An 18,625-nucleotide genomic window follows, 5' to 3' on the forward strand; every position below is an offset into this window, starting at 1 on the left:
AGCAGGAGCCCCCATAGTGCGAGCACAGCAGGAGCCCCCATAGTGCGAGCACAGCAGGAGCCCCCATAGTGCGAGCACAGCAGGCGCCCCCATAGTGCGAGCACAGCAGGCGCCCCCATAGTGCGAGCACAGCAGGCGCCCCCATAGTGCGAGCACAGCAGGCGCCCCCATAGTGCGAGCACAGCAGGCGCCCCCATAGTGCGAGCACAGCAGGCGCCCCCATAGTGCGAGCACAGCAGGCGCCCCCATAGTGCGAGCACAGCAGGAGCCCCCATAGTGCGAGCACAGCAGACGCCCCCATAGTGCGAGCACAGCAGGCGCCCCCATAGTGCGAGCACAGCAGGCGCCCCCATAGTGCGAGCAGAGCAGGCGCCCCCATAGTGCGAGCACAGCAGGCGCCCCCATAGTGCGAGCACAGCAGGCGCCCCCATAGTGCGAGCACAGCAAACGCCCCTATAGTGCCAGCACAGCAGGCGCCCCCATAGTGCCAGCACAGCAGGCGCCCCCATAGTGCGAGCACAGCAGGCGCCCCCATAGTGCGAGCACAGCAGGCGCCCCCATAGTGCCAGCACAGCAGGAGCCCCCATAGTGCCAGCACAGCAGGAGCCCCCATAGTGCGAGCACAGCAGGAGCCCCCATAGTGCGAGCACAGCAGGAGCCCCCATAGTGCCAGCACAGCAGGCGCCCCCATAGTGCGAGCATAGCAGGCGCCCCCATAGTGCGAGCACAGCAGGCGCCCCCATAGTGCGAGCACAGCAGGCGCCCCCATAGTGCGAGCACAGCAGGCGCCCCCATAGTGCGAGCACAGCAGGAGCCCCCATAGTGCGAGCACAGCAGGAGCCCCCATAGTGCGAGCACAGCAGGCGCCCCCATAGTGCGAGCACAGCAGGCGCCCCCATAGTGCGAGCACAGCAGGCGCCCCCATAGTGCGAGCACAGCAGGCGCCCCCATAGTGCGAGCACAGCAGGCGCCCCCATAGTGCGAGCACAGCAGGCGCCCCCATAGTGCGAGCACAGCAGGCGCCCCCATAGTGCGAGCACAGCAGGCGCCCCCATAGTGCGAGCACAGCAGGCGCCCCCATAGTGCGAGCACAGCAGGCGCCCCCATAGTGCGAGCACAGCAGGAGCCCCCATAGCGCGAGCACAGCAGGCGCCCCCATAGCGCCAGCACAGCAGGCGCCCCCATAGCGCGAGCACAGCAGGCGCCCCCATAGTGCGAGCACAGCAGGCGCCCCCATAGTGCGAGCACAGCAGGAGCCCCCATAGTGCGAGCACAGCAGGAGCCCCCATAGTGCGAGCACAGCAGGCGCCCCCATAGCGCCAGCACAGCAGGCGTCCCCCATAGTGCGAGCAAAGCAGGAGCCCCCATAGTGCGAGCACAGCAGGCGCCCCCATAGTGCGAGCACAGCAGGCGCCCCCATAGTGCGAGCACAGCAGGCGCCCCCATAGTGCGAGCACAGCAGGCGCCCCCATAGTGCGAGCACAGCAGGCGCCCCCATAGTGCGAGCACAGCAGGCGCCCCCATAGTGCGAGCACAGCAGGAGCCCCCATAGTGCGAGCACAGCAGGAGCCCCCATAGTGCGAGCACAGCAGGCGCCCCCATAGTGCGAGCACAGCAGGAGCCTCCATAGTGCGAGCACAGCATGCGTCCCCCATAGTGCGAGCACAGCAGGAGCCCCCATAGTGTGAGCACAGCAGGAGCCCCCATAGTGCGAGTACAGCAGGCGCCCCCATAGTGCGAGCACAGCAGGCGCCCCCATAGTGCGAGCACAGCAGGCGCCCCCATAGTGCGAGCACAGCAGGAGCCCCCATAGTGCGAGCACAGCAGGCGCCCCCATAGTGCGAGCACAGCAGGAGCCCCCATAGTGCCAGCACAGCAGGAGCCCCATAGCGCCAGCACAGCAGGCGCCCCCATAGTGCGAGCACAGCAGGCGCCCCATAGCGCCAGCACAGCAGGCGCCCCCATAGTGCGAGCACAGCAGGCGCCCCCATAGTGTGAGCACAGCAGGAGCCCCCATAGCGCCAGCACAGCAGGAGCCCCATAGCGCCAGCACAGCAGGCGCCCCCATAGTGCGAGCACAGCAGGCGCCCCATAGCGCCAGCACAGCAGGCGCCCCCATAGTGCGAGCACAGCAGGCGCCCCCATAGTGCGAGCACAGCAGGAGCCCCTATAGTGCCAGCACAGTAGGAGCCCCATAGCGCCAGCACAGCAGGCGCCCCCATAGTGCGAGCACAGCAGGCGCCCCATAGCGCCAGCACAGCAGGCGCCCCCATAGTGCGAGCACAGCAGGCGCCCCCATAGTGCGAGCACAGCAGGAGCCCCCATAGTGCCAGCACAGCAGGAGCCCCCATAGTGCCAGCACAGCAGGAGCCCCATAGCGCCAGCACAGCAGGCGCCCCCATAGTGCGAGCACAGCAGGCGCCCCCATAGCGCGAGCAATCCTATTATACAGGACCTGATGATCTGTTATACATGCACAATGTTTTGGGGGCTTATAGGTGTATTTACTTTGTGGGTCATTATGACAGTTTTAGGGGTACAATACAGTGACACCCTTTCATACAGATACTCTAGCAGCGATAAATATCTCCAGAATTACTAATATATAAATCAATGCTCTGCCTATACAGACCCAGTACCAGAGGACCTTGCTTTCCCCTTACCGACAGGAGGTTTCAAAAGCCGACGTTTCATTGGTTGTTAGCTTGGTGTGGGCACACGCTGTCTCAGGAAACACTGGTCCGCTGTCCATGTGGGCATGGTAGTGACCACCTGTGTTGTACCTCACCACCTGCAGAGGTTCGCTGTTCTCCACCACGTCTGGGGGCAGATGGGTCAACTTGATGACTCTGGGGAGGAAAGGTGGCGATACCGGAGGTTAGTTATTACAGGCGGCTCATTTTGTGAATACCCGACATAGAATACTCACTTTCCAGGCCGCAGATGAGAAATGCCTAATACCAATAACAGATTGGCATCCAGAAGACCAGATTCACCCAAAGGTGATAAGAATAAATGATTTACCCAGTAAACAGGGAAAACAGTTTCTCATCCGTAGCAAAGGGAAAAGGGTCACTATTAATCACTAAACTCTGAATGAATGGGGCGAGCACACTCTTATATTAATTAGGCCTAACTAAGAGAAAACAAACAAAGGGGCCGCAGTGTTTGCCGATCTGATAATTACAGGCAGCCTTGGTGCTCGTTTCCTGTGTCCCCCCAATTAACACTGAATAAGCTCAGTGTGAATGGCTTAGTGAGATAAGGATTTCCCAGCATCGCAATACACTGTACGCCACAATAATACTGTTATTACAATCCGCTATTACACCGTCATGCAATGCAAGGTCGTCTGTAGAAGTGCAAAGGAGCCTAATTCAGTGAACGACAGCACCTAATTCGTATGATTTATGTATTACACAGCGCTCTGCGCAGAGTGTCATCCTGCCCCATGGAGCTTACAGTCTAAATGATGCACTACACAAACAATTAGGACAATGGCATCACAAGCCAGTTATCCTACTAGTTTGTTCTGAGTGTGTGGGAAATCTGAGCACCTGGGAACCCACACAAACATGGGGAGAACATATAAAATACACACAGACAGGGCTCTGGTCACAATAGAACCCATGGCACCAAGCACTGGGATGCAGTAAAGTGCACACCTAGTACGCCTAGAATATTTGAACATTCACATCAGTCCCTGCCCCAGTGGAGCTTACAATCTATATTCCCTACCACATGTACACGCACATAGGCATACTAGGGTTGATTTGTTGGGAGCCAATTAACATTCCAGTATATTTTTGGACCGTGGGAGGAAAGTAGAGTACCCTGAGGAAACCCACTAAAGCACAGGGAGAATATACAAACTCTGCACACTCAGGGAATGGAACCCATGCTAACCATTACACCGTCCGTACTATTGTCCTGATTTCAGCGAGTCCTAGCATAATGATCAAACCTAGATGTGGTTTTATGCATTTTTGGGTCTCTGTGTGAAACGGGCGTTTTGGGCAGGACCGTGTCTCATGGGAGAGCTGCTATACTGAGCTGTGTGTATGGGGAAGGAGGCCTAGTTCTGATTGATGCTTATGCCAGCGCCAACACTAATCATGACAGTTGCAGCTGCGCACAGAGAAGCGGTGGGGGGAGCGGCGCCCTGCCTGAAGCCGCACACATCACCGGATTAGTACTACGGAAATTTGCATTAGTATAAGGTAGTTAATCAGGCGTCCACTGCATGGCACACACTGACCGACCTGTGGCTCTCCAGCTGTTGTTAAACTACAAGCTCCAGCATGCCCTGCTGAATCGGGCCCTGTGAGTCTTTTTAAACTGAAGTTGAAAGCAATTGGTTGCCTGGGACACAGCGGCCATATCCGGAGACTGCTGCTGCTTCTAATTATTATAATTATTTGTAATTTATATGGCGCAACAAGAGATCCGCAGCAATGAATTACAGAGCACAGAAACAGAAATCAGTGACTTATAGATGAATGCAATAGAGGACAAGTTCAGGCTACATAAACATGGCTGCCTCTATGACAGGGTGGCAGAGGACTGCAGGATTTGGTGCCATCAAAGATGGTTTAAGTAAAGGAAATGGGTATCAAACCTCCCAATAGTAATAAACAATCTGCCATCCTGAATGGAGATTACATTCTACATGAAATGATACGATCGGAACTGATAATAAGCGGAAATGAATATTCATACGATCACCTAATACAGGTGGTCACATAGCGCAGACTACGAATACAATGATCTGTCTGCGGAATCTGCACCGTGCTTTACTACCTGTGGGAACAGTTCCAGATACAAATCAGTCATTTCCTGTCTGTAATCACACAGCGTAGGATGATCAGCACCATATAACCTCTGCTCGTTATAACGCTATCTACAGTATATGGGACAATGTCCTTGCAAGGAACAACATACAGGGGGAAGGGGGGGTGAAAGGTGACCTTAGCGTGCACTCTATAACCCTGCAAAGAGCATAGGAGGTGGGAAGGATGCGTACACACTGTGAGATTTTGGCTAATGGCTCCATTTGGTTAGATGCACTGGAGACTAATACCACACAGCGGCGGCCGGATTACCCGGCAATTACCCGGCATATGAAGCGGCGGGTTATTTGGCTGCCACTGACAGGACTACCCTTCACACAGGACACTGCCTCTATTACACGGAGGTTTCGCCTGTGTGAAAGGGTCAACCCGGATCTTAAACTCAAAGTCTCTGACTGGTCATTTCCAGGGTCGGAGACTCGGAGTTTAAGATCCGGATCGACCCTTTCACACAGAAAAAAGGACCCGTGTATTTAATGAAATTCCCAGGTGGAACTGCTTCATTCGGGAATTGTATTTTCTGTGTGAGACAGTATAAACAATATTTTCTAATTAATGATAGTCTATGATCTAGTAAAAGAAACTTGCTGGCACCAGCGCCCACGTCACCGGGCGATTACCATGGAGACGCCCAGCGTTTTAGGGCTTGTACTCCTAACCACCTCAACCCCCCCCCCCCACAAGGTTGGGTGTGTGCACCCGGTGAACAATCGGTTCACTGTGGCCGCATGCTCAGAAATACTCATGCGCATGGAGGAAACATCGGCCCCGTGCGAACGAACCTGAATGAGGCCCTGTGACTGTAACGAGATTCCCCTGTAACAGACAATAGGAAGAGAACTGGTTTTGTTTTGTTTTTTAATTCCACTTAACGTTTTAGTTTTGTAGGTTAGAGACCGACAGTAACGTTCTCTGTATAAATATACTAATTTGCATATGTAAATGTGTCACTGTATACTGACACTGTGGTGTGCGCATCAATAAATGGCGTACGTCTGCATTGGCGTCGGATCATAGCAAAACTAAGGGCACTGTACCTACCGACTCCAGGTAAGACCTCTCCACTCAAAGTGGATACAGCCGCTTGTGGGGCTCGTGTGCCAGGCATTAGCAAATAGTTCCATGAGTAAGGAGTCTGACTGCAATATGGAAAGTCATGGGTTCAAATTCTGGGTATGACTGTCTGATAATTCGGATAACTCCCACATTGCCTACTACAACCTAGTGTGTAATAGTATTGTAGTATGTAATGTGAGAGTTGTATGTGGTACAGGGGTGTTTCAGCATATTACATGCAATACCATATGACCACTGGGTATGATGCCATTTATACTCACACCGGTGCTAGTGGAAGTTTAGGGTCCCCAAAAAACAGCCGCAGCTGCAGCTGCAGAACAGAGGGACTCTACACCCATTATAGGCCTACCGAAGGCAACCCTGTAATTATACCCCAGCAAGATTCAGATTCCTAGCCAAGGTGCGGGCACATGTGCAGCATAAGATCCCTGGGCATATTCATTCTGGCTTACCAAACCCTCCAACACGACCATCACATTAGATACAAATGCCATGTTCCTGGATATCCTTGCCAGTGGCGAATCCAGAGGTGCAACATTCAAACAGGAGAACCCCACCAACTGCCAGTGAGTCCCAGCTGGCGATGTGTGCCAGTTGGTGTGGCTTCCAAATTTTGGACTGTGCTGTCCCACCTTTGGATACACCACTAACAAGGAAACCCAGGTAAAGAGCATTTGCAGCTTATGCAATGAGTCTTACTACTGTACTCTTGCTCCTCCTATCCTGCCTACCCTACCCCTCCAGGGTGTGGTATATTAACCCGACAGTCGGGATTCCGACAGTCATTAGTCAGACGTCGGAATCCCGACTGCACAGCGTGGGCAGCGCAATGAAGCCCCTTACGGCTCGCTGCGCTCGCCACCTATTTTATTCTCCCTCTATGCTACTTATCCTATTGTTTTTCGTTCGTCCACCCACCTATTTTTAGTATGTTAACTCTTATGAGTAGGGTCCTCCTGCCTCACGTACTCACCCTACCTCTTTACCTCACCTGTCCTCCTATCCTGCCTCCGTTCCCCTCCGTTCCTACTTATCCTATTGTTTTTTGTTCGTCCACCCACCTCCTTTTAGTATGTTAACTCTTATGAGTAGGGCACTCCTTCCTCACGTACTCACCCTACCTCTTTACCTCACCTGTCCTCCTGTCCTGTTCTTCCCTTCCTCTACTTCATCTTCAGTCTCCTCCACAATTTTGACACCTACTTCTGAACTGATGCTGATTTTAGTTCTACCAGCTATACCCCTATTTATACTGTATTTTATCACCACACCCTGTATGTTACCTTGTAATTTGTTTTTTGTATGCTATGTACGGCGCTGCGGACACTTTGTGGCGCCTTATAAATAAACGTACTACTACAACTACTACTGTACCTTACGTGCCAGAAGATCGGCAACATGTAACGGTTTCCTAATGGGCCCTTTTGGGTCATAGAACCTATACTAGTGTTACATTTGTTATTGGTTACCCGCGTCTTGTCCCTAAATCACAGCCATGCTGAAGAGTCACACACACAGGCAAGTCTGGTCTCTATGAATGACCTGTGACCAATCAGGCCACGTACATGGATGGTCACACTGCTCAGACCTGGCCAATCACACATCAGACAGACCGGGGGGTTACCGCTCTGGTCACCTACCTCTGACGTATGGAGCGCAGCACCTGGTGAGCCCCCTCTCCTTGGTACAGCCACGTGTGCTGGCTGTTCCTCACCAAATCGTTCATGGTGATTTCTTGGTTGCCCAGGTATTTGTGAAAGTCCCTGAGGTTTAACTTCTTGAATTCATCCAAACTGAGAACACCTAGAAAACAAGCAGCAGACAGAGCGATTATAGCATTCACCTCCATTATCTAACACGCGGCGGGAGCTCCTGTACTGACGCAGCAGACAGAGCGATGATCGCATTCACCTCCATTATCTAACACGCGGCGGGAGCTCCTGTACTGACGCAGCAGACAGAGCGATGATCTCATTCACAAGCATTATCTAACACGCAGCGGGAGCTCCTGCACTGACGCAGCAGACAGAGCGATGATCTCATTCACCTCCATTATCTAACACGCAGCGGGAGCTCCTGTACTGACGCAGCAGACAAAGCGATGATTGCATTCACCTCCATTATCTAACACGCAGCGGGAGCTCCTGTACTGACGCAGCAGACAGAGCGATGATCGCATTCACCTCCATTATCTAACACGCAGCGGGAGCTCCTGTACTGACGCAGCAGACAGAGCGATGATCGCATTCACCTCCATTATCTAACACGCGGCGGGAGCTCCTGTACTGACGCAGCAGACAGAGCGATGATCGCATTCACCTCCATTATCTAACACGCGGCGGGAGCTCCTGTACTGACGCAGCAGACAGAGCGATGATCGCATTCACCTCCATTATCTAACACGCAGCGGGAGCTCCTGTACTGACGCAGCAGACAGAGCGATTATAGCATTCACCTCCATTATCTAACATGCAGCGGGAGCTCCTGTACTGACGCAGCAGACAGAGCGATTATAGCATTCACCTCTATTATCTACACGCGGCGGGAGCTCCTGTACTGACGCAGCAGACAGAGCGATGATCGCATTCACCTCCATTATCTAAACGCGGCGGGAGCTCCTGTACTGACGCAGCAGACAGAGCGATGATCGCATTCACCTCCATTATCTAACACACGGCGGGAGCTCCTGTACTGACGCAGCAGACAGAGCGATGATCGCATTCACCTCCATTATCTAACACGCAGCGGGAGCTCCTGTACTGACGCAGCAGACAGAGCGATGATCGCATTCACCTCCATTATCTAACACGCAGCGGTAGATCCTGTACTGACGCAGCAGACAGAGCGATGATCACATTCACCTCCATTATCTAACACGCAGCGGGAGCTCCTGCACTGACGCAGCAGACAGAGCGATGATCGCATTCACCTCCATTATCTAACACACGGCGGGAGCTCCTGTACTGACGCAGCAGACACAGCGATGATCGCATTCACCTCCATTATCTAACACGCGGCGGGAGCTCCTGTACTGACGCAGCAGACAGCGCGATGATCGCATTCACCTCCATTATCTAACACGCGGCGGGAGCTCCTGTACTGACGCAGCAGACAGAGCGATGATCGCATTCACCTCCATTATCTAACACGCAGCGGGAGCTCCTGTACTGACGCAGCAGACAGAGCGATGATCGCATTCACCTCCATTATCTAACACACGGCGGGAGCTCATGTACTGACGCAGCAGACACAGCGATGATCGCATTCACCTCCATTATCTAACATGCGGCGGGAGCTCCTGTACTGACGCAGCAGACAGAGCGATGATCGCATTCACCTCCATTATCTAACACGCGGCGGGAGCTCCTGTACTGACGCAGCAGACAGAGCGATGATCGCATTCACCTCCATTATCTAACACGCGGCGGGAGCTCCTGTACTGACGCAGCAGACAGAGCGATGATCGCATTCACCTCCATTATCTAACACGTGGCGGGAGCTCCTGTACTGACGCAGCAGACACAGCGATTATAGCATTCACCTCCATTATCTAACACACAGCGGGAGCTCCTGTACTGACGCAGCAGACAGAGTGATGATCGCATTCACCCCCATTATCTAACACGCGGCGGGAGCTCCTGTACTGACGCAGCAGACAGAGCGATGATCGCATTCACCTCCATTATCTAACACGCAGCGGGAGCTCCTGTACTGACGCAGCAGACAGAGCGATGATCGCATTCACCTCCATTATCTAACACACGGCGGGAGCTCATGTACTGACGCAGCAGACAGAGCGATGATCGCATTCACCTCCATTATCTAACACGCAGCGGGAGCTCCTGTACTGACGCAGCGGGAGCTCCTGTACTGACGCAGCAGACACAGCGATGATCGCATTCACCTCCATTATCTAACACGCGGCGGGAGCTCCTGTACTGACGCAGCAGACAGCGCGATGATCGCATTCACCTCCATTATCTAACACGCGGCGGGAGCTCCTGTACTGACGCAGCAGACAGAGCGATGATCGCATTCACCTCCATTATCTAACACGCAGCGGGAGCTCTTGTACTGACGCAGCAGACAGAGCGATGATCGCATTCACCTCCATTATCTAACACACGGCGGGAGCTCATGTACTGACGCAGCAGACACAGCGATGATCGCATTCACCTCCATTATCTAACATGCGGCGGGAGCTCCTGTACTGACGCAGCAGACAGAGCGATGATCGCATTCACCTCCATTATCTAACACGCGGCGGGAGCTCCTGTACTGACGCAGCAGACAGAGCGATGATCGCATTCACCTCCATTATCTAACACGCGGCGGGAGCTCCTGTACTGACGCAGCAGACAGAGCGATGATCGCATTCACCTCCATTATCTAACACGTGGCGGGAGCTCCTGTACTGACGCAGCAGACACAGCGATTACAGCATTCACCTCCATTATCTAACACACAGCGGGAGCTCCTGTACTGACGCAGCAGACAGAGTGATGATCGCATTCACCCCCATTATCTAACACGCGGCGGGAGCTCCTGTACTGACGCAGCAGACAGAGCGATGATCGCATTCACCTCCATTATCTAACACGCAGCGGGAGCTCCTGTACTGACGCAGCAGACAGAGCGATGATCGCATTCACCTCCATTATCTAACACACGGCGGGAGCTCATGTACTGACGCAGCAGACAGAACGATGATCGCATTCACCTCCATTATCTAACACGCAGCGGGAGCTCCTGTACTGACGCAGCGGGAGCTCCTGTACTGACGCAGCAGAAACAGCGATGATCGCATTCACCTCCATTATCTAACACGCGGCGGGAGCTTCTGTACTGACGCAGCAGACAGAGCGATGATCGCATTCACCTCCATTATCTAACACGTGGCGGGAGCTCCTGCACTGACGCAGCAGACAGAGCGATGATCGCATTCACCTCCATTATCTAACACGCAGTGGGAGCTCCTGTACTGACGCAGCAGACAGAGCGCTGATCGCATTCACCTCCATTATCTAACACGCGGCGGGAGCTCCTGCACTGACGCAGCAGACAGAGCGATGATCGCATTCACCTCCATTATCTAACACGCGGCAGGAGCTACTGTACTGACGCAGCAGACAGAGCGATGATCGCATTCACCTCCATTATCTAACACGCAGCGGGAGCTTCTGTACTGACGCAGCAGACAGAGCGATGATCGCATTCACCTCCATTATCTAACATGTGGCGGGAGCTCCTGTACTGACGCAGCAGACAGAGCGCTGATCGCATTCCCCTCCATTATCTAACACGCGGCGGGAGCTCCTGCACTGACGCAGCAGACAGAGCGATGATCGCATTCACCTCCATTATCTAACACGCAGCGGGAGCTCCTGTACTGACGCTGCAGACAGAGCGATGATCGCATTCACCTCCATTATCTAACACGCAGCGGGAGCTCCTGTACTGACGCAGCAGACAGAGCGATGATCGCATTCACCTCCATTATCTAACACGCGGCGGGAGCTCCTGCACTGACGCAGCAGACAGAGCGATGATCGCATTCACCTCCATTATCTAACACGCAGCGGGAGCTCCTGTACTGACGCAGCAGACAGAGCGATGATCGCATTCACCTCCATTATCTAACACGCGGCGGGAGCTCCTGTACTGACGCAGCAGACAGAGCGATGATCGCATTCACCTCCATTATCTAACATGCGGCGGGAGCTCCTGTACTGACGCAGCAGACAGAGCGATGATCGCATTCACCTCCATTTTCTAACACGCGGCGGGAGCTCCTGTACTGACGCAGAAGACACAGCGATGATCGCATTCACCTCCATTATCTAACACACAGCGGGAGCTCCTGTACTGACGCAGCAGACAGAGCGATGATCGCATTCACCTCCATTATCTAACACGCAGCGGGAGCTCCTGTACTGACGCAGCAGACAGAGCGATGATCGCATTCACCTCCATTATCTAACACGCAGCGGGAGCTCCTGTACTGACGCAGCAGACAAAGCGATGATCACATTCACCTCCATTATCTAACACGCGGCGGGCGCTCCTGTACTGACACAGCAGACAGAGCGATGATCGCATTCACCTCCATTATCTAACACACGGCGGGAGCTCCTGTACTGACGCAGCAGACAGAGCGATGATCGCATTCACCTCCATTATCTAACACGCAGCGGGAGCTCCTGTACTGACGCAGCAGACAGAGCGATGATCGCATTCACCTCCATTATCTAACACGCGGCGGGAGCTCCTGTACTGACGCAGCAGACACAGCGATGATCGCATTCACCTCCATTATCTAACACGCGGCGGGAGCTCCTGTACTGACGCAGCAGACAGAGCGATGCTCGCATTCACCTCCATTATCTAACACGCGGCGGGAGCTCCTGTACTGACGCAGCAGACAGAGCGATGCTCGCATTCACCTCCATTATCTAACACGCAGCGGGAGCTCCTGCACTGACGCAGCAGAGCGATGATCGCATTCACCTCCATTATCTAACACGCGGCGGGAGCTCCTGCACTGACGCAGCAGACAGAGCGATGATCGCGGTCACCTCCATTATCTAACACGCGGCGGGAGCTCCTGCACTGACGCAGCAGACAGAGCGATGATCGCATTCACCTCCATTATCTAACACGCGGCGGGAGCTCCTGCACTGACGCAGCAGACAGAGCGATGATCGCATTCACCTCCATTATCTAACACGCGGCGGGAGCTCCTGTACTGACGCAGCAGACAGAGCGATGATCGCATTCCCCTCCATTATCTAACACACAGCGGGAGCTGCTGTAGTGAAGCAGCAGACAGAGCGATGATCGCATTCACCTCCATTATCTAACACGCAGCGGGAGCTCCTGTACTGACGCAGCAGACAGAGCGATGATCGCATTCACCTCCATTATCTAACACGCGGCGGGAGCTCCTGTACTGACGCAGCAGACAGAGCGATGATCGCATTCACCTCCATTATCTAACACGCAGCGGGAGCTCCTGTACTGACGCAGCGGGAGCTCCTGTACTGACGCAGCAGACACAGCGATGATCGCATTCACCTCCATTATCTAACACGCAGCGGGAGCTTCTGTACTGACGCAGCAGACAGAGCGATGATCGCATTCACCTCCATTATCTAACACGTGGCGGGAGCTCCTGTACTGACGCAGCAGACAGAGCGCTGATCGCATTCCCCTCCATTATCTAACACGCGGCGGGAGCTCCTGCACTGACGCAGCAGACAGAGCGATGATCGCATTCACCTCCATTATCTAACACGCAGCGGGAGCTCCTGTACTGATGCAGCAGACAGAGCGATGATCGCATTCACCTCCATTATCTAACATGCGGCGGGAGCTCCTGTACTGACGCAGCAGACAGAGCGATGATCGCATTCACCTCCATTTTCTAACACGCGGCGGGAGCTCCTGTACTGACGCAGCAGACACAGCGATGATCGCATTCACCTCCATTATCTAACACACAGCGGGAGCTCCTGTACTGACGCAGCAGACAGAGCGATGATCGCATTCACCTCCATTATCTAACACGCAGCGGGAGCTCCTGTACTGACGCAGCAGACAGAGCGATGATCGCATTCACCTCCATTATCTAACACGCAGCGGGAGCTCCTGTACTGACGCAGCAGACAAAGCGATGATCGCATTCCCCTCCATTATCTAACACGAGGCGGGAGCTCCTGTACTGATGCAGCAGACAGAGCGATGATCGCATTCACCTCCATTATCTAACACGCGGCGGGAGCTCCTGTACTGACGCAGCAGACAGAGCGATGCTCGCATTCACCTCCATTATCTAACACGCAGCGGTAGCTCCTGCACTGACGCAGCAGAGCGATGATCGCATTCACCTCCATTATCTAACACGCGGCGGGAGCTCCTGCACTGACGCAGCAGACAGAGCGATGATCGCGGTCACCTCCATTATCTAACACGCGGCGGGAGCTCCTGCACTGACGCAGCAGACAGAGCGATGATCGCATTCACCTCCATTATCTAACACGCGGCGGGAGCTCCTGCACTGACGCAGCAGACAGAGCGATGATTGCATTCACCTCCATTATCTAACACGCGGCGGGAGCTCCTGTACTGACGCAGCAGACAGAGCGATGATCGCATTCCCCTCCATTATCTAACACACAGCGGGAGCTCCTGTAGTGAAGCAGCAGACAGAGCGATGATCGCATTCACCTCCATTATCTAACACGCAGCGGGAGCTCCTGTACTGACGCAGCAGACAGAGCGATGATCGCATTCACCTCCATTATCTAACACGCGGCGGGAGCTCCTGCACTGACGCAGCAGACAGAGCGATGATCGCATTCACCTCCATTATCTAACACGCAGCGGGAGCTACTGTACTGACGCAGCAGACAGAGCGATGATCGCATTCACCTCCATTATCTAACACGCGGCGGGAGCTCCTGTACTGACGCAGCAGACAGAGCGATGATCGCATTCACCTCCATTATCTAACACGCGGCGGGCGCTCTTGCACTGACGCAGCAGACAGAGCAATGATCGCATTCACCTCCATTATCTAACACGCGGCGGGAGCTCCTGTACTGACGCAGCAGACAGAGCGATGATCGCATTCACCTCCATTATCTAACACGCGGCGGGAGCTCCTGTACTGACGCAGCAGACACAGCGATGATCGCATTCACCTCCATTATCTAACACGCGGCGGGAGCTCCTGTACTGACGCAGCAGACAGAGCGATGATCACATTCACCTCCATTATCTAACACGCAGCGGGAGCTCCTGTACTGACGCAGCAGACAGAGCGATGATCGCATTCTCCTCCATTATCTAACACGCGGCGGGAGCTCCTGTACTGACGCAGCAGACAGAGCGATGATCGCGGTCACCTCCATTATCTAACACGCGGCGGGAGCTCCTGTACTGACGCCGCAGACAGAGCGATGATCGCATTCACCTCCATTATCTAACACGCGGCGGGAGCTCCTGTACTGACGCAGCAGACAGAGCGATGATCGCATTCACCTCCATTATCTAACACGCGGCGGGAGCTCCTGTACTGACGCAGCAGACAGAGCGATGATCGCATTCACCTCTATTATCTAACACGCGGCAGGAGCTACTGTACTGACGCAGCAGACAGAGCGATGATCGCATTCACCTCCATTATCTAACACACAGCGGGAGCTCCTGCACTGACGCAGCAGACAGAGCGATGATCACATTCACCTCCATTATCTAACACGCGGCGGGCGCTCCTGTACTGACGCAGCAGACAGAGCGATGATCGAGGTCACCTCCATTATCTAACACGCAGCGGGAGCTCCTGTACTGACGCAGCAGACAGAGCGATGATCGCATTCACCTCCATTATCTAACACGCGGCTGGAGCTCCTGTACTGACGCAGCAGACAGAGCGATGATCGCATTCACCTCCATTATCTAACACGCAGCGAGAGCTCCTGTACTGACGCAGCAGACAGAGCAATGATCGCATTCACCTCCATTATCTAACACGCGGCGGGAGCTCCTGTACTGACGCAGCAGACAGAGCGATGATCGCATTCACCTCCATTATCTAACACGCAGCGGGAGCTCCTGTACTGATGCAGCAGACAGAGCGATGATCGCATTCACCTCCATTATCTAACACGCAGCGGGAGCTCCTGTACTGACGCAGCAGACAGAGCGATGATCGCATTCACCTCCATTATCTAACACGCAGCGGGAGCTCCTGTACTGACGCAGCAGACAGAGCGATGATCGCATTCACCTCCATTATCTAACACGCGGCGGGAGCTCATGTACTGACGCAGCAGACACAGTGATGATCGCATTCACCTCCATTATCTAACACGCGGCGGGAGCTCCTGTACTGACGCAGCAGACAGAGCGATGATCGCATTCACCTCCATTATCTAACACGCGGCGGGAGCTCCTGCACTGACGCAGCAGACAGAGCGATGATCGCATTCACCTCCATTATCTAACACGTGGCGGGAGCTCCTGCACTGACGCAGCAGACAGAGCGATGATCGCATTCACCTCCATTATCTAACACGCGGCGGGAGCTCCTGTACTGACGCAGCAGACAGAGCGATGATCGCATTCACCTAAATTATCTAACACGCAGCGGGAGCTCCTGTACTGACGCAGCAGACAGAGCGATGATCGCATTCACCTCCATTATCTAACACGCGGCGGGAGCTCCTGTACTGACGCAGCAGACAGAGCGATGATCGCATTCACCTCCATTATCTAACACGCAGCGGGAGCTCCTGCACTGACGCAGCAGACAGAGCGATGATCGCATTCACCTCCATTATCTAACACGCGGCGGGAGCTCCTGCACTGACGCAGCAGACAGAGCGATGATCGCATTCACCTCCATTATCTAACACGCGGCGGGAGCTCCTGCACTGACGCAGCAGACAGAGCGATGATCGAATTCACCTCCATTATCTAACACACAGCGGGAGCTCCTGTACTGACGCAGCCGACAGAGCGATGATCGCATTCACCTCCATTATCTAACACGCGGCGGGAGCTCCTGCACTGACGCAGCAGACAGAGCGATGATCGCATTCACCTCCATTATCTAACACACGGCGGGAGCTCCTGCACTGACGCAGCAGACACAGCGATGATCGCATTCACCTCCATTATCTAACACGCGGCGGGAGCTCCTGTACTGACGCAGCAGACAGAGCGATGATCGCATTCACCTCCATTATCTAACACGCAGCGGGAGCTCCTGTACTGACGCAGCAGACAGAGCGATGATCGCGGTCACCTCCATTATCTAACACGCAGCGGGAGCTCCTGCACTGACGCAGCAGACAGAGCGATGATCGCATTCACCTCCATTATCTAACACGCGGCGGGAGCTCCTGCACTGACGCAGTAGACAGATCGATGATCGCATTCACCTCCATTATCTAACACGCGGCTGGAGCTCGTGTACTGACGCAGCAGACAGAGCGATGATCGCATTCACCTCCATTATCTAACACGCAGCAAAAGCTCCTGTACTGACGCAGCAGACAGAGCAATGATCGCATTCACCTCCATTATCTAACACGCGGCGGGAGCTCCTGCACTGACGCAGCAGACAGAGCGATGATCGCATTCACCTCCATTATCTAACACGCGGCGGGAGCTCCTGCACTGACGCAGCAGACAGAGCGATGATCGCAATCACCTCCATTATCTAACACACAGTGGGAGCTCCTGTACTGACGCAGCAGACAGAGCGATGATCGCATTCACCTCCATTATCTAACACGCGGCGGGAGCTCCTGCACTGACCCAGCAGACAGAGCGATGATCGCATTCACCTCCATTATCTAACACGCGGCGGGAGCTCCTGCACTGACGCAGCAGACACAGTCATGATCGCATTCACCTCCATTATCTAACACGCGGCGGGAGCTCCTGTACTGACGCAGCAGACAGAGCGATGATCGCATTCACCTAAATTATCTAACACGCGGCGGGAGCTCCTGTACTGACGCAGCAGACAGAGCGATGATCGCATTCACCTCCATTATCTAACACGCGGCGGGAGCTCCTGTACTGACGCAGCAGACAGAGCGATGATCGCATTCACCTCCATTATCTAACACGCGGCGGGAGCTCCTGTACTAACGCAGCAGACAGAGCGATGATCGCATTCACCTCCATTATCTAACACGCGGCGGGAGCTCCTGCACTGACGCAGCAGACAGAGCGATGATCGCATTTACCTCCATTATCTAACACGCGGCGGGAGCTCCTGCACTGACGCAGCAGACAGAGCGATGATCGCATTCACCTCCATTATCTAACACACGGCGGGAGCTCCTGTACTGATGCAGCAGACAGAGCGATGATCGCATTCACCTCCATTATCTAACACGCGGCGGGAGCTCCTGCACTGACGCAGCAGACAGAGCGATGATCGCATTCACCTCCATTATCTAACACGCGGCGGGAGCTCCTGCACTGACGCAGCAGACACAGCGATGATCGCATTCACCTCCATTATCTAACACGCGGCGGGAGCTCCTGTACTGACGCAGCAGACAGAACGATGATCGCATTCACCTCCATTATCTAACACGCAGCGGGAGCTCCTGTACTGACGCAGCAGACAGAGCGATGATCGCGGTCACCTCCTTTATCTAACATGCAGCGGGAGCTCCTGCACTGACGCAGCAGACACAGCGATGATCGCATTCACCTCCATTATCTAACATGCGGCGGGAGCTCCTGTACTGACGCCGCAGACAGAGCGATGATCGCATTCACCTCCATTATCTAACACACGGCGGGAGCTCCTGTACTGACGCAGCAGACAGAGCGATGATCGCGGTCACCTCCATTATCTAACACGCAGCGGGAGCTCCTGTACTGACGCAGCAGACAGAGCCATGATTGCATTCACCTCCATTATCTAACACGCGGCGGGAGCTCCTGTACTGACGCAGCAGACAGAGCGATGATCGCATTCACCTCCATTATCTAACACGCGGCGGGAGCTCCTGTACTGACGCAGCAGACAGAGCGATGATCGCATTCACCTCCATTATCTAACACGCAGCGGGAGCTCCTGTACTGACGCAGCAGACAGAGCCATTATAGCTTTCACCTCCATTATCTAACACGCAGCGGGAGCTCCTGTACTGACGTAGCAGACAGAG

At 54.3% G+C, this 18,625-nt stretch overlaps 1 protein-coding gene across 2 annotated transcripts in view; it reads right to left on the bottom strand.

Annotated features, from left to right (window-relative positions):
• Nucleotides 1–18,625, bottom strand: part of P4HTM (prolyl 4-hydroxylase, transmembrane) — a 76,129-nt gene that overhangs the window by 18,557 nt on the left and 38,947 nt on the right. For both annotated transcript variants that reach the window (XM_083155585.1, XM_083155584.1), the window contains exons 5-6: nt 7,568–7,730; nt 2,664–2,849 (exon numbers count right to left, since the gene is read on the bottom strand). In XM_083155585.1, coding sequence (XP_083011711.1) covers nt 2,664–2,849; nt 7,568–7,730 — 349 coding nt within the window. The remainder of the gene's footprint in view (nt 1–2,663; nt 2,850–7,567; nt 7,731–18,625) is intronic.

This window comes from Crinia signifera, chromosome 8, assembly GCF_055691185.1.
Source record: "Crinia signifera chromosome 8, ASM5569118v1, whole genome shotgun sequence".
In the NCBI taxonomy this organism is placed as follows: domain Eukaryota; kingdom Metazoa; phylum Chordata; class Amphibia; order Anura; family Myobatrachidae; genus Crinia; species Crinia signifera.